The sequence below is a fragment of the Artemia sp. Qi Xiang Cuo genome, chromosome 15 (genome assembly GCF_049724085.1).
Source record: "Artemia sp. Qi Xiang Cuo chromosome 15, ASM4972408v1, whole genome shotgun sequence".
Classification (NCBI taxonomy): domain Eukaryota; kingdom Metazoa; phylum Arthropoda; class Branchiopoda; order Anostraca; family Artemiidae; genus Artemia; species Artemia sp. Qi Xiang Cuo.
This window is the reverse complement of record NC_142808.1, coordinates 18433334-18450962: the sequence shown is the minus strand read 5'-3', so window position 1 is coordinate 18450962 and position 17629 is coordinate 18433334. Positions and strand designations below refer to the sequence as shown.

The 17629-nt window shown below is 37.9% G+C and overlaps 1 protein-coding gene across 2 annotated transcripts in view; it reads right to left on the bottom strand.

Moving 5' to 3' along the window:
* The window catches only part of LOC148943410 (uncharacterized), a 57832-nt gene extending 40725 nt beyond the window's left edge, over positions 1-17107 (bottom strand). The window contains exons 1-2 of one of the 2 annotated variants that reach the window (XM_089101455.1): positions 16972-17107; positions 5658-5900 (exon numbers count right to left, since the gene is read on the bottom strand). In XM_089101455.1, the coding sequence (XP_088957581.1) occupies positions 5658-5863 (206 nt within the window). In that variant the 5' untranslated portion in view covers positions 5864-5900; positions 16972-17107. Of the gene's footprint in view, positions 1-5657; positions 5901-11463; positions 11659-16971 lie in introns of those variants that run through there. The other variant, XM_089101454.1, reaches the window with a different exon arrangement.
* Positions 17108-17629: the final 522 nt, after the last annotated feature.

Here is a 17629-nt window from a genome sequence, read left to right as displayed (position 1 = left end):
AGACTTTTTTTTATCTGGTCTTTGACAAAATGGTTATCTAACAAAATGGTTATCTAAAAATTGTTATCGGATGGGTTTGGGGAAAAGTTGGATGGGGGGGGGGCTATTTAACCTTCAGTCTCTTTTGAATCTTTAAAAGTAAACTAGAACTTTCTATTTTCAATCAAATGATCCCTCTCTAAAGTTTATATTAGCATCCCTTCTATAAGAACCATACATATCCTGAGAGCATAACCTACAACGCCTATCCCTGGGTCCTGGGTGGTTGTGTCGACCACAGAGTTTTTATATATGATGGTTGAACTATTTTAAACAAAATAGTCACCTCAAAATTTTATCGGATGGATTTATCCATCCGATAAACTCAAAGGCGTGGAGGGCGGGAAGGGCTAGTTGCCCTCCGATCTTTTTTCACTCTGAGAAAATGAACCACAACTTTTAATTTCCATCCAAGTGAACCCTCTCTGAAGTTTATACGAGCAACCCTTTCAGAAGAACCACATACGGCTCCAGGACATAGCTTACAATGCCTGCCCCCCCGGGACCTGGGGGGTTGTATTGAATCAGGAGTTTTGTTGTCTGACCTTTGAACTATTTTGAAAAAATGGTTCTCTCAAAAGTTCTTATCGGATGGGTTTGAGGAAAAAGGGCGTGGAGAGGGGAGCTAGTTGCCCTCCGATCTCTTTTGACTCTTAAAAAGTGAACGAGAACTTTCAATTTCTAATCATATGAGCCCTCTCCGAAGTTTATACGAGCATACCTACCATAAGAACCATATATGCTCCCAGAGTATTACTTACAACGCCTGCCCGGGCTCTGGGGGGGGGGGGAACGTTGTGTCAACACAGGAGTTTTTCTTATCTGACCTTTGAACTATTTTAACGAAATTGCCATACGCAAAGGAGTTTTGTTATATGATCTTTGAAATACTCTTAACAAAATGGCTACCTCAAATTTTTTATTAGATATATTTGGGAAAAAAGGGCTTGGGGGGTTAGTTGCCCTCCGATAACTTTTGACTCTTAAAAGGGCACTAGAACTCGCGATTTCCAATCGAACGAGCCCCCTTTGAAGTTTATACGACGACCCCTTCTATATGACGAACTCTGTAAAAAAAAAAAATGGAGTGCGGGGGAGGCTAGCTGCCCTTCAATCACTTTTGACTCTTAAAAAGTGAATTACAACTTTCAATTTCCAATCAAATGAGCCCTATATGAAGTTTATACGAGAGTCCCTTCTATAATCACCATATATGCCCCCAGGGCATAACTTACAAAGCCTACCCCCGGGCCCTGGGGGGCTGTGTCGACACCGCAGTTTGTTATCGGAACTATGAACTATTTTTAACAAAATGTCCATCTCAAAAATTTAATCTGATGCAGTTAGGGCGTGAAGGGGGGGGGGGCTAGTTGCCTTCCGATCTCTTTTGACTCATAAAAAGTGAACAAGAACTTTCAATTTCCAATCAAATAAGTCCTCTCCGAAGTTTATACAAGGATTCCTTCCATAAGAATTGTATATACCCCTAGAGCATTACTCATAACGCCTGCCTCCAGGCCCTGGGGGGTTGCGTCGACACAAGAATTTTTCTTATCTGACCTTATTTTGAATGAAATGGCTATTATAAAAGTTTCATCGGATGGGCTCGGGGGAAAAAGGGTGTGTGGGGGAGGGCTAGTAGCCTTTGGATATCTTTCGACTCTTAAAAAATTGAAACTTATAATTTCCAACCAAATGAGCCCTCTCTGAAGTTTAACCGAGCATCCCTTTCATAAGAACCATATTCGTCCCCAGGACAACACTTACAACGCCTATCCCCCGGGCCGTGAGGGGAGTTTTTTTTATCTAATTTTTGAACAATTTCCAAAAACTGGCTTTCTCAAAATTTGTACCAGATGAGTTAGGGAAAAAAAGGCTAGTTGCCCTTAAGTCTGTTGCCTCTTAAAAAGTGAACTAGAACTTTCAATTTCTAATCAAATTAATCCTCTATTAATTTTATACGAGTATCCCTTTCATAAGAACCCTACATGCCCTTTGGCAAGGCCGTATCCCGGGGGGGGACTACCCATTTTGAACCTCCCCCCCCCGAAATTTTTGACCGAGTCGAAAATTAGTATAAAAAATACCTGTAAAGACAAAGCCAAGGGATATTAGAAAAAGTCCACGGGGGAAAAATCGGGTAACGAGCCCCCTTCGTGAAGTTTATACGACGACCCCTTCTATATGAAGAACTCTGGGAAAAAATAAATGGAGTGCGGGGGGAGGCTAGCTGCCCTCCAATCACTTTTGACTCTTAAAAAGTGAATTACAACTTTCCATTTCCAATCAAATGAGCCCTATATGAAGTTTATACGAGAATCCCTTCCATAATCACCATATATGCCCCCTGGGCACAACTTACAAAGCATCCCCCCGAGTCCTAGGGGGCTGTGTCGACACAGGATTTTTTTTTATCTGAACTTTGAACAAGTTTTAACAAAATGTCTATCTCAAAATTTTTATCTTATGAATTTAGGACGTGAAGGGGGGGGGGGCTAGTTGCCCTCCGATCTCTTTTAACTCTTAAAAAGTGAAGAAGAAGTTTCAATTTCCATCAAATAAGCCCTCTCCGAAGTTTATACAAGGATTCCTTCCATAAGAACTGTATATACCCCTAGAGCATTACTCATAACGCCTGCCTCCAGGCCCTGGGGGGTTGCGTCGACACAGGAATTTTTCTTAACTGACCTTTGACCTATTTTTAATGAAATGGCTATTATAAAAATTTCATTGGATGGGCTCGGGGGAAAAAGGGTGTGTGGGGGGGGGGGCTAGTAGCCTTTGGATATCTTTCGACTCTTAAAAAATTTAACTAGAACTTATAATTTCCAACCAAATGAGCCTTCTCTGAAGTTTAACCGAGCATCCCTTTCATAAGAACCATATTCGTCCCCAGGACAACACTTACACCGCCTATCCCCCAGGCCGTGTGGGTTTTTTTTATCTAATTTTTGAACAATTTCCAAAAACTGGCTTTCTCAAAATTTGTAGCAGATGAGTTCGGGAAAAAAAGGCTAGTTGCCCTTAACTCTGTTGACTCTTAAAAAGTGAACTAGAACTTTCAATTTCTAATCAAATCAATCCTCTATGAAGTTTATACGAGTATCCCTTTCATAAGAACCATACATGCCCTTAGGCAAGGCCAAATCCAAGGTGGCTACCCGGTTTGAACCCCCCCCCCGAAATTTCTGACCGAGTCGAAAATTAGTCTAAAAAAATACGTGTAAAGACAAAACCACGGGATGTTAGACAAAGTCCACGGGAAAAAATCGGGTAACCCCCCCCCCCCGAACAAAAATCCTGGATCTGCTCTTGCCCTTAGGGCATAACTTAGAACGCCTTCCCCGGGGCCCTGGGGGGTTGTATTGACACCGGAGTTTTTCTTATCTGACCTTTGAACTATTTTTAACAAAACGTCTATCTCAAAATTTTCATCAGATGGGTTTGGAAAAAGAAGGCGCATGGGGGGGGCTAGCTACCCTCGGATCTCTTTTGACTATTAAAAAGTGAGCTCGGACTTTCAATTTTCAATCAAATGAGCCCTCTCTGAATTTTATACGAGCATCCCTTTATTAAGAACCGTTTATGCCCCAGGGAATAACTTACAACGCCTGCTCCCAGCCCTGGGGGGTTGCGACGACACCTGAGCTTTTTTTATCTGACTTGTGGGCAATTTTTAACTTAATGGCTATCTCAAATTTTTTATTGGATGCATTTGGAGAAAAAGGGGCGTGGTGGGGCTAATTGCCCTCTAACCTCTTTTGACTCTGAAAAAGTGAACTAGAACTTTCAATTTCCAATTAAATGGGCTCTCCTTGAAGTTAATACGAACATCCCTTCCATTAGACCCATATATGCCCCCAGGGCATAACTTACAACGTCTGCCCCGGGCCTTGGGGGGGGGGGTTTGCCGACACCAGACCTTTTGTTATATGCTCTTTGAACTAATTTTAACAAATTAGCTATCTCAAAATTTTAATCTAATACATTTGGGAGAGAAGGGCTTGGGGGGGGGGGAGCTGGTTACCCTCCGATATCTTTTGGCGCTTAAAACGTGAACTAGAACTTTCAATTTCTAATCAAATGAGCCCTCCCTGAAGTTTATATAAGTATTCCTTCCATAAGAACCATATATGCCGCCAGGACATGGCCTATAACCCTTGCCCTGAAGACTGTGGTAGGAGTGTCCAGCTCAAACATATAATTTCCAGAACTTTCAACTACGTTGAATAAAATGGCTATATCAAAATTTTGATTGGATGTGTTTGGGCAAATGGTGGTCGTGGAAGGGGTGTTAGTTGCCTTCTAATAACTTTCGACTATAAGAAAGGGAACTAGCCATTTCAGTTTCCAATCAAAGGAGCCCTTTCGGAAGTTTCTACGACAACGCTTTCTATAAGAGCCTTATATGCCCCCAGGGCATAACTTACAACCCTTGCTCTGAGGGATGTGGGGGGGGGGTTATCCTCAAAAACCTAATTTCCTGAATTTTCAACTACGTTGAATAAAACAGCTATCTCAAAATTTTGATTGGATGTGTTTGAGGAAAAGGTAGGCGTGAGAGGAGGGTTAGTTGCCCTCCAAACACTTTTGACTATTAAAAAGAGCACTAGCCTTTTGAATTTCCAATTGAATGAGCCCTTTTTGAAGTTTCTACGACAAAGCTTTCTGTAAAAAAAAAACCTTATATGCCCCAGGGCATAACTTACAACCCTTGTCCTGAGGGCTGTGAGGGAGTGTCCTCCTCAAAAACATAATTTCTATCTGAAAATCAACTACGCTGAACAAAATGGCTATCTCAAAATTTTGATTGGATGTGTTTGGGGAACTGGTGGGCGTGGAAGGGGTGTTAAATGCCTTCCAATCACTTTTGACCCTTAAAAAGGGCACTAGAACTCTCGATTTTCTATCGAATGAGTCCCTTTTGAAGTTTCTCCGATGACCCCTTCCATATTAAGTGCCTCTGGGAAAAAAATAACAAATAATGATAAAACATTGGAGCCGTATGGCCTTTACTATAGGCAACGGTATAGCGTTGCCTCTGACAACAGTCAAGGCAGATATCACCTCGTACCTAAAGAGATTGACATATGTAACTTTTTCGGTGCCCTAATCGCAAATTAATAATGAAAGAATTTAAAATTGAATTATTTTTCAATGAAATAAAACCTTAAACATAACAAAAATCTTAATAATAAAAAAAACTTAATAACAATCATAATAAAATAACTAAACAATAAGTCGAGATCAATCTTGCAACCTATCGATAACCCGATGTTGCCTCATGGCGTTCATGATGTTTAGTTTTGAAAATCTTGTGCAAAGGGCACTTTTTTGTACTACTATCGTTTGTCCACTGAGCTGCTGAGACCGTTGCCTGAAAAGAGCTACGTATGTCAAGCCCCGGAAAAACGAAGGGTCTTTATGAAAACCAATGGTTTCCCCATTCGTGTGAATTAGGCATAAACGATAATTGGTTTACATTCTAAAATAAACACAAAATGAGAGGTTTGCTTTTCAGCTTATACAAACCGTTTATGAATAAATTTTGTCTTTCCAAGAACCCTTATGGAATTCTGCATCTGCTTAGGAAATAAGCTGAATAATAATAAACTTACGCAGTGTACGGTAAAGTGTCAAGCTCGTCAAGCTTAGCTTCGTCAATTCTGACTTTTTCATGTATACGGGCGGAAGGCTGTGGCAGTTTATCAGATAACGCAGAATCTAGAGAGGAATATCCCGTGGCATTTCGTTGATGGACACCTTCAGTATGATAGCCACGTGGTGGTATACCCGAGGGTTCAGTTTGTTTTACAGCTTCCATTGCGGCAAATATCCAATTCTCTTACTTAAAATTTCACCTGAAAATCAACTTTTCAGTCAAAAACCATGTATAAAACGTGATTATTTGAAATTATGAGTTATAAACAAAACTAATTTACATATCTGTCAGGAATTAGTTTTATACTTTATAGAGTTTTCTAGGAAGCACCCAGTGTCGTAATTTTGTCATAATCCTGAGGGGTTGGGACAAGTTGGAGCCAATTTTCCCAAATCAAGTGAAAATGACAGTGAAAACTGAAAAATGAGCCACAGAGTACCATAAAGATAAAGATATACTAAAGAAAACTGACCCGTTTCTGTGGATACTTGAATTATGCAGCCTTATCTTAGTTTTAACAAGAATTTTAGAGAAACTAAATTCCAGCTGAGGGGGTGAACTGGGATCGGGGGGGGGGGATGGCGAACTGAGGTCTGGAAGGGACAGTGGTACTTGTCTATTATATAAAGATACTCGAGAAGTGAAGTTTGGTTTATGCTAATGAAGAAAATATGATGAAAATAGAATACTTTATTAGCATTATCTATTATATAAAACACACTCGATGCAAATTGGGGTCGGGGGGGGGGTGTAAACCAAGGTCTGGAAGGGACAGTGGTACTTATCTATTATATAAAAAACACTCGAGAAGCAAAGTGTGACTTATGCTAATGAAAAAAAATGATGAAAATAGAATACTTTATTAGCGTTATCTATTATATAAAACACACTCGAGAAGTAAAGTTTGGTTTATGCTAATAAAAAAAAATAAAAAAAATGAAAATAGAATACTTTGTTGGCAAAATTATGAAAACTACAACTTGGAAATATGCTCTCAGAATGCTGAAATATTCTCAAGATTCACATCAAAACGAAGTCGGCCTTCTGCCTTTACTGCCTCCCGCCTCCTGCCACATGTACTCTACAAAGGATGAATGTAGGCTAAATGAGGGCGGGATGTACCTTGGTGCCGATTGTTTCTCCACTTTGCGGAACCCCACATTATCTCTACTTTTTGGTTAGAGGCGCTCAAGCGACCTTCACAATTTTGCTAACAAAGTACTATATTTTCATCATATCTTTCTGAGAGCATTCTGGGAGGCCGAACTTCAGTTCTCGAGTGTGTTTTATATAATAGACAAGTACTGGGACAGTTTCCCCCTGTCTAATAGCAAATTAGAGGGGGAGGGGTCAATAATATGTAAATTTGATCAATGAGTTGTTAGAAACAGAAACTTTTATCCTTTGATATTATCCTTTCCATCCTAAAAAAAAAGAAAAAAGAAATGAAAGAACAGTCAGTAAGTCCAAAAACAACTTAGTATAAAGACCATTTACTAGGACTCGAAACTGGTATTAAGATATCAAACATTACACACTGTAAAAAATGAGATATTGAAAGTGAGAGCTGCCAGGAAAAGGCCTGTCAAGGAAAATCTGAAGTTCTTCTGGGAATTTAGAAAATTAGGGTAGGCCTATTCATGGTTATGGGTCATAATTCAATATACGACTGAATTTATTCTGAACAGGGAAGGGGAACAGTTTTATGGTAATAACAAAAAAAAATATGAATCTATGGAATTTGTAGGACTCAGCAGTACAACCAGTGGCCTAGATAGGAGGTCAAGATCCCCCAAGATGTGAAAAATATACGGAGTCAACTCGGCAGAAACTAAAGAGGCTAAGCCCTCTGCTGAGCTATTGTGCCGGCGTCAATTCACGATAATTTAGGCAGGGCAGTATCCAAGATTTTTTCTCCAGGGAGGGGGGGGCTTACAATTTTTTTTTTTTTTTGGGGGGGGGGGGGTTACAAAATTGTGTTACGTTTTTTACGAGTCGGACAAAGATTATGAAGGGGGGGGGGTTAAAAGCCTAAACCCCCTTGATACACCCTTGTATTTAGGGGAGGTTGGATGTATTTTTAAAATCTGTGGGGGGGGGGAAAATTTGTCTTGTCGGTAAAATACTACTTTAGCTAATTTTTGCCATCTTGGAAAGGGGTTATATTAAGAAAATGAAACTTTCAGAAATGGAACCAGAGCTAAAAACAGACTTTTGGAAAGTATTGCCAAACTTCTATGTTAGCCCTCTTCCGATTTCTAAGTCTTAGAAATTTGCCCACTTGGCCTATTGAAATTTTGACAAGAAAATATTTAACCTTAATTTTCAGTTATCAGTTTCTTTTTCTCTGATTTTACTTCTGAAATTAAAATCCTGTTGTTTGAGTAGAATTTTCAGTCATATCAATAGGTTTTTTCCCTAAATTTAAGAAATGTATTAGCAAATCGTTGAAACCTCATAAAATGGGATTGAGCAAACTTGTGAAGCTGAAAACACTTTTCGTGTACTTAACTTAAGCAGAAGATCTCTTTTGTAAGGTTTCACTTTTTAGGCACAAAGATTTTTAAAAAGTCATCAAAGTTTACTGCCCTCTAGAGGGAGAAGGAGTGGAGATATGTACTTCAAAATACCTTCCCGTGATATACTTTGGTACTTGTGCATTATATCCTACACAGCACGAAAGAAGTCAGGCTTGGTTAATGTTAATGAAATAAAATAAAATAGGCTGAAAATATAACAATTTAGGAAAAAAAATTGGGCTATATATTTGTACATTAGGGGGGCGGAGTGGGGGGTAAAGCATAGCATATAATAAATACGTAACCTAACCTACCCTAGGTACCTCCCCCCCCCCCCAAAAAAAAACAACCAAAAACATCATCATCATCCCGTAAAAACGGGTTTTTCATCGCGTCTCCAGTTTGAGATATATAAAAGAGTAGGTATAGGCTACTAAAGGAGTACCCTAACATTTTATCTTTTCTTTTTTTTTAATGAAAATATCAAAAAAGATAGCTGTCAATGAAGATACCCCCAAAAAAGGTATTTTCCGAGATCTGGGGGAGGGTCTAGAGGGCACATACATTGATTGTATGATGACTATCTAAGAGACCTTTCCATGTCTCAACACCCCAGAATAAGATCAACCTCCTGAGGGGTGAACTATGGGATATACATATATGTGCAATACCCACAAAAGTAACTATAGCTAACTTTAAACGGTACTCTTTTACTATACGGACTCTTTTATATAGTGCTAGTTTGGTTAGTGCTAATGAAATAAAATCGGATGAATATATAATAGTTTAGAAACAAATTTGGGCTATATATTTGCACATTAGGGGGGGGGGCAAAGCATACCATATATTAAACACGTAACCTAACCTAGGTATCTTCCCCCCCCCTAAACCCCAAAAAAAACACTTTAAATACAGTTCTTGCCTTTGTTTATATCCCAGAAGGCAGCGTAAACCTGTTTTTTATAACTCGTTTCGGTCTGTTAGATGACTGCTTTGCATTGCCGTATATAAAAGAGTCCGTTTAGCAAAAGAGTACCTTTTAAACTAAGTCCCTTGTCCCAACACATTATACAATAAATTATGTACGATTCTATTTCCATCATAACTACAAAAAAAAACTAAGAAGACGAGTCTCAGACCTCACTACCCTCGCCCCCAGTCAAAATCCTGAGTTGACACTCCTGGAATAAGAACAATTTCCCTAATACGAATTGTGGCTATGCGTCGGTGTGTCAACAGTGGCTAAAATTACCTTGAAACTAAAGAAACTGTTTTCTCTGAATTTAAAAAAAACACTGAAAGATTCGGTTTATAAATCTCTAAATCATCCATAATTAAACACGAGACTTTCCAAAAAAAGATTGCCAAGTCAATGGTGACGTTATGTTCAAAGTCTGTGATCCTCAATACACCTAATTAACCGTTTCACAGAATAATTGTACTACAGTCATAAACTTCACAGATTTTGGAGGAAAATTGGCTAAGTGGTGTCAATTGGGGGGGGGAGGAGGAGATGTGCCCCGTGGCTTTTTGAACCCCACCCCCTTTTAGTGGTAATGGCATTTTTTATTACAAAATTGGAAAACAACAACTTGCCCTCCTTAGGTTTAAAAATTATATTCCCTCTCCTAAATTTTAGTTAATTGACACCACTGGATAAACTCGTAATTTTTAGTTTGACTGAATTTCATTAAACTGACGATGAATATTTATAGATCATATAGAGCTATCATTGGATATTAGTCGTTAACGATACCGGGTGAAATATCAAACCTTTATTTTCAGTATCGATAAATATTCTTTCGAACATTTTAACTATATTTGACTCTGAGCGAAATCCGTTGGCGAAAAGAAACGTGACACAGACAATACTGTTTTTGGAATGCTAAAGCAAATATCAATGGTACTTATTTTTTCGATTTTGAAAGTATCTTCGAAAAAATCCAATTACTTTTGATTGTATTTTCCCCTTTTTATATTTCATTCAGTGTTAATATGAATTAGAACTTTAGGGACTTTTTTAAACCTTTTTATTAACAGGCCATTCTAAGGTCACAGCAACTAAACCAACTAGGAGCATAGGTCAATATCTACCAAATCATATTATTGAGTTAGGTCTAAAGTGAATCCACCATTTAATGCCTTTTTTTTATGCTTATTACGACTATAATAAGCATTTCTATCGGAAATGAATTCCAGCACCCCCCCATCCCTATATATGCCAAAGCAGAGTTAGGTTAGGTTAGGTATATCCTATATAGGGGGGGGCTGAAATTCATTTTCAATAGAAATGCTTATTATATTCGTAATCAGCATAAAAAAGGCATCGAATGGTGTATTCACTTTATTTGAAACTCAATAATATGATTTGGTATATATTGACCGGTTAGGTTAGATTAGGTTAGGTATAGCCTTAAAAGGGGGGGGGGGGGCTGAACTAACAGTCCGTTATAAAGGATAAATAAAGTCATAAAATGAAAAAAAAACTGAAACAAATTTTTCTTTAAATTTATTTTAAAAAAAATAAAATTATTTGGTATATATTGACCGGAGCATACACCCTTAAACTAAATAGAATTTGTTCCTCATAATATTGAGCAATCTACATAGACTATTAATTTATACAGACTACAGACAGTAGTCTATAGACTACAGACTCGAAAACACGTTTTCTTCAGCTTTGACCCGACTAGTTAAACTATCATTCCCCCCCCCCCATAACAAAATGAAAAAGAATTATATACCCCTGGCCCTGGGAGAGGCGTTTGATTCATTAGAAACATAGCAAAATTAGATGAATATGCTCAAATTAGGCAAATCAAGAATCTGCTATAGCTACCTTAAATAAAGCGGTGCACTCCTCAATTTGACAATAGGCAAACACACACCCCCTTTGGATAATCAAAAAACATTTCACCGGGTCTAAAAACTCATGATATACATGCCAAAAATAGGAAAAGCTTCCAAAATAGCAACTTGTCCAGCTTTGCCCCTGCCATTAAAATAGCTAGCTGCTGCCCCATCCCCTATGGATGTCCTCATATGTGAAAAATTTCCTTTGCCGTTGCACACAGTTATTTGGCTCAAAATTAATAGAACATATTTGATAATTTGGGTAAGAAGTGCTAAGAGTTTAGGATTTTGAAGGGAGCCGGCCCCAGAGGCTCCTCCCCCTGCGCAAGTTTATACGTAGACAGTATTGTTTTACTCTATTCTTTCAAGCTTAAACACTTCAATATTTACCTGGAATGAATCCCCCTCCTCGAATATTTCACTGCGTAACCAGCAACTGATCTCAGTTTAATTTGTGGATACTCAACCCCTAGATCACTACGGAAAGGATGCTAACTCCAAACTCAAATGATGACATTATGTACAAAGTCCGTATTTCTCATCATAAAATGAAATTTATAAACAACTCAAGTAGTGCAATCTGAACTTGACCAGAGTTTGACTGAAACTAATCCGAGATGTTTTTTGCCCGTTATTTATATGACCTATTGTATAACTTACTATATGATAAGATACTTTTGTTTTTACTGGTTGTACTGGTATGGGTCGTTTTATTATCTTGATGGAATTTTGAATAAGTGGCTGAACCTAGCTATCCAAATGGATTAGTACGAGAACCTTTTTTTTGTCAAAACCTAGTCGCGCTTTGAGAGATCTCTACATATAGTAAAACTTAAATATATAAATGGTCTGTCGATTTGATGAATGTTTTTTTACGATTTTGACACTTATTGAAATAATTATTATTGAAAGATTTTGATTCTAAAATTGCTGTTGATACTACCAACAGCAATTTTAGAACCAAAAACCTTTTGGTTCATCTTTTGACGCAAATTTTTTAACCTGTACTCTTTTTAAGCAAACATCCCTCTTTTTGGGGCTTGATTTGAAGTCCTTTGAGATGTCGGCAGTTGGCAACCCTGGTTGATAGCCCCATCCTTCTTCTCTGTTTTTTTCTTAACATTGTGATTATAGTCAAAGTGATCAACACAATCAGGGGAGGAGCAAAATTCCGCCAAAGCTGAGAATATGGACACCCACAGGGGCGGTAGGGAATAAACCCATACCTTAGCCCACCTCCAAACAACCAAAAATATAGAGACGGGAACGTTCTTCAATATTTGGGAAATGGTCGAAAAAAGCTAAGGCGAAGAAAACAACACTTTTCTAACATTTGCACACTTGTCTCCTCTCTTGAAAATTATTAAAATGAAACCCTTGCCTGCATCCATGTACGTACACAGGAACTTTTTTCCACAAGAGGAGGGGGATTTCTGCGGAAATCTCTATTCAAGTCACCGTAAAGAATTTAATCCACACTAATGCCCCCTCCCCGTTGAAATTACCGACGGTGCTCATGTTCAAAGGCCGATGTATTTACAACCTAAAGTTGCACCGCAAGGGGTACAGAATATTGTGTATTTCCAAAGTTTCCTTTATAATAATATAATAAATCATCCTTCGTTTTTTCTGTCTTAGAATGGTCCCCTAAATCAATTCCTATGCATATGCGTTTACCTAGGTTTCAAATTTTACAAAATAATCGACAGCAAAAATAGGCTCGGGCATGGCCGTATCAAGGGGGGTAGGGGATTTGACCCCCCCCCCGGAATGTTTTCCCAACTTGTGAAAACGTAACGAATATGAATATAAACAAACTTTTGATGCGTTTAAAATTGTTTTTTGTAACTCCTACCTCCCCCCCCCCAAAAAAAAAATCCTGGATACGACCCTGGGCTTGGAGGTTTTTTTTTAGCTTTTGCAAGAAAATGCTTGGAAGTTTCATTTGTTGTATCTGTTCGTCTTATTGGCATTGCGGGTTTTCTGGAGCTCCGGGGTGCCATTTTGGTGCACCAGAAAATTATGGACGTTTACAAGGTCAACGAGTTTGTGGAATCAGATCCCCTCAGAAATATTAGAAAAAAGCTGTTCAAAGCTATACAGTTTTATCAAACGATTGCGCTAAAAACACAAAGAAGACATTCTTTGTCGATAAGTTAGTTACATATTGCGAATGACCCTGGTTTTTAATTCAATATTTTGCCCATAATAATGACTGACAGACCTTACATTGGTACCAGATCTAGACTCTTATGCTTAGGCAATGTGTATCCCTAGCGGGTTTTACTTAATCACCATTAAACTTTCACTGGATTTACTCCGTCTCATTTTAACTAATCACGCTGTTTAGAAGTTTTAGTTTCTCGTAAGCGTTTCAAGTTCATACCTAAGTGCCTTATCTGTATCTAATTTATCAATACTTTAGCTAAAAGAATTACCGAGGGGTTAGCCTATTTCAAATTCGTGTATGCCAAGAGGTACGCGATACACATTGCGGAAACAGGCCATGTGTTGCCACGAAAGGGAGCCTCATGGCGGAACATGTTAGGACCCGTGATGTACGCCGCGTGGAAGAGAAGAAGCCCCACTCGAAGACTACCTAACCTAGTGTAATAAAACTTTTTTTTACATTGATTTATTTGCTGTAGAATATTCATTCTACAGATGTGGGGTGTAGTTGCTTGAGATGTGGGGAAAATGATTATGGGTTGGGCCATTTCCTCCTCCGGTGTAAGCAACTCTCTCATTTAAGGGGATTGATTATCCAGGAGGGGAAGATAGGCTGCTTTGTGAGTTAATGAGGTCTAGGACTCCCCGTTATATTGTGGCAGTAGGAAATTTTGTATTGATGGGAAGGATGTCAACTGAAGTGTAATTTTTCTTTAGTATTTGTCTTTTTGTATATGGCTTTAATTGGCTTTAAATACAGATTATTATATTATTCAAAAAAATTAATTTACTCGAAAAGCTTAAATACCTTATCGTCAAATACGTCCGATCATAAAATTTTCAAAATGTACAAGGTACGCTATATCGTTTTTGGCGCAGCGGCGTTCAAGTATATACTTTTTGATCCCGTAATGATCGTATAATAATAATAATAATAATAATAATAATAATAATAATGATAATAATAATTTATGATAAGCCAAAAAAAAACAGGCCATACAGAGCAGTATTCTTAAATACACTCCACAAGAAAAATAACATAAAAATCAAGTTTCACTCATTGATGTCAACGCTTCATTCACATATTTACACAACTGCCTGATTGTCCTTTTTACAGTCGTTTGTAGGATCCCCGGGAACTCCAAGTTACCACCCTCAAAATACTTTCCCGTTAAAAGAGAAAGTTGCTGGTACACGGCGAGAATATGGGCGAGAATAGAGTGTTCCCGGAATGATCGTATATAGTTCCTTTTTCTTTTTGATTAGACCCCCTTACCTAAAAAAGACCATCTAAGCACCTAAGCAAGCCAATGTGGTTTACGAAATTATCTTAAATTTCAACCCCCTCCCTGAGGAGGGATTGACTTTAACCTAAAGTAATACAGTGTAACTGTTTGTTGTTGTTTTTTTTTCTTCTTTTTGTTATAAGTGTTTAAAGTCAATAGTAGGAATATATGGAATAATACATTCTAGAGAACTCACCCTTCATGGTGGGGGGGGATGGGTAAAAAAAGAAATGACAAAATATGTGGAAGAATTGAAGGTATATCTGGAAGGAAAATTATGTATCTTTAGAGATTTGAAGGTGGCACGGACCCAAAGCCCCCACCGTGCTAATGTACCTGGCTTAAAATCCTGGTCTATAATAATAAAGTTTGTGCTTCGTTACATTCGAAAGATTTATGTTTATTGGATTATCATAGTCACTTCCAGTTTAACTGCGTCCACCCCCCGCCCCCCCCCCAGAGGCCTAAATACCTCCCAAGGCTATATTCACGATACCAATTCTGTTGGTTTACATTGCTGCTGTTTGCTTATTCCTCATTAACTGTTGTTTCATTGACCAATAGTTCCAATCATGGAGAAAAAACACAACAAAACTTTGCATATTGTCTAAGGCTATGTCTTGACGCTAGGGTGGAGTGGGTGGCAGTGACGTGCTTTCGTCAAAATTCGGGGGAGGGGGGAAATTTGGTACCAATTTTTCCAATTGAAGTGAAAAATAAAAAATAGGTCATATACTACCACAAAGGCAAAGGTATACTAAAGAAAACTGATCTGTTTCTGCGGATACTTGAATTATGTAGGCCTATTTTAGTTTGGCAAAATTTTTGAAGACGCCAAATTTCAGCTGGGGAGACTGGAGTCTGGATGGGAATTTTCCCCCTTCCCCATAGCAAATTACGCCCCTGGAAGGTGGGAAGCAGTTAAACTAGAAATGGCTCTGATCAAACAGTTTGTGGCAACGAACTGTAAGTAATGAGTTATATATTTTAAATATATAAGTTTCATCAAGTTAGTCTTATCCATCAAAAGTTACGAGCCTGAGAAAATTTATTTTATTTTCGAAAGTATTTTTGAAGACGCCAAATTTCAGCTGGGAGGACTGGAGTCTGGGTGGGAAGTTTTCCCCTTCCCCACAACAAATTACGCTCGGTAATGTAATGTAAACACCCCCTAAAAGTCATAGAATCTTAATTAAAATCACACCATCAGATTCAGAGTATCAGAGAAACCTTTTGTAGAGGTTTCAAGCTCCTATCTGCAAAATTGTGGAATTTTGTATTTTTTGCCAGAAGAAAGATCACGGATGCGTGTTTATTTATTTTTTTTATATTGTTTTCCCCAGGGGTGATCATATAGAACCAGCGGTCCTAGAATGTCGCGAGAGGGCTCGTTCGAGCGAAAATTAAAAGTTCTAGTGCTCTTTTTAAATGGCAAAAAAAAATAGAGGGTAACTAGGCCCCCTCCCACGCTCATTTTTTCCAAACTTACCAGATCAAAATTTTTAGAAAGCTATTTTGTTCAGCATGGTCGAAAAATCTAGTAACTATGTATTTGAGGAAGACTTAATCCCCCACAGTCCACCGGGGAAGGGCTGCAAGTTATGAACTTTGCCCATTTTTTACATATAGTATTGGTTATTGGAAAGCATACAGACGTTTTCAGGGGAGATTTTTTCTTGTGTGTGGGGGGGGAGAGGAGGTTACGTGGGAGGATCTTTTAGTGGAGGAATGTTTAATGGGGGAAGAGAATTTCCATTAAGCGCGCTGGATTTTACAGTATTATTTAAAAAAAAATCAAAAATTAAATTAAAAAAACAAGTTTTTTCAACTGACAGTAAGGAGCAACATTAAAACTTAAAGCGAACAGAAATTATTGCGTATATGAGGGGTTTGTCCACTCCTCAATGCCTCCTTCTTTACGCTAAGGAATTTTTAGTAATTTCAAAAGAGCGATTTATTCTAATTAAACGGCCTTTGTGATCCAGGGGTCGTTCTTAAGGAATTGGAACAAAATTCGACCTTTAGGGTAAAGAGCGAGGTATTGACGAGGGGACGAACCCCCTCATATACGTAGTAAAATTATACGAATATAGAAGTTAGAAACTTAAATTAATTCGTAAGTTACGTATATTTATTACTAATAAAAACGTTCGTAAATAAAATTAAAAGGTCTATTGCCCTTTTTGCAAATTTCAAATGCAAATTTTGTTTTAATTATTCACATACGTTGAGCCAAAATAAAACCTATATTAATTCAAAAACGTTCAGAAATTAAATAAAAAAAAACTTTTTTTTTATTAATATTATAGATAGTAATCAGTGTTTCGGTGTGAGAGAAGGTGGATAAACTAGATTTTTGCGTTATGGTCTCTTGTAAAATTTGAATCCTATAACATAAAACTTTTGAATTATCGTAGCCAAAAGTAATAATTAGTCTACTTACGTATGCTCTTTGAATGATAATAGTTCTGTTTTTTGGCTGTAACCACCATTAAACATAACTATCGATGAATTCATATAACTTTTTTGTTAATCTTCTAGATTCACAGTCTTAAATAAATCTCTAATATCAGCTTCTTTTGATTACAGGCTGGTAACTGAACTTCACGAATAAAGAACCTGCGTATAAAGGGTCCAGGCTCAATAACCCGGATTTACGCAACTAATGATGAAGGATTGTCATTTAGTAAACAGTTCTTGCGAATCTTAAAGGGTTAGAGATAAATCTTGTAATGATATCTCGGTTGAACTAGCTCAAAAGATGTTACGAGACACAGGAGCTTACCCAGGGCGTATGCCCAAAAAAGGCTTTTGACTCAGATTTTATAATTTAAATGTTTTTTTTTCAATTACTAACCCCCCCCCCCCCCAGGAAAAGATTATGTATGATTGCCTGATGAGACGTATCTATTAAATTGACATTTACAGCCGTTCCCTCCGGAAACTCAAAACGATTAACTGATTCGCCCATCCACTTTCTCCGTATACCGTATGTGTACTTAATGTTGTCTTAAAAAAAAGGGTTCCAGAGGCTATATCTCCTTTTTGCTCTTTGAAGAATATTTGGAAGCTTGAAATTCTTACAGCCCGTTGAAAGCTTT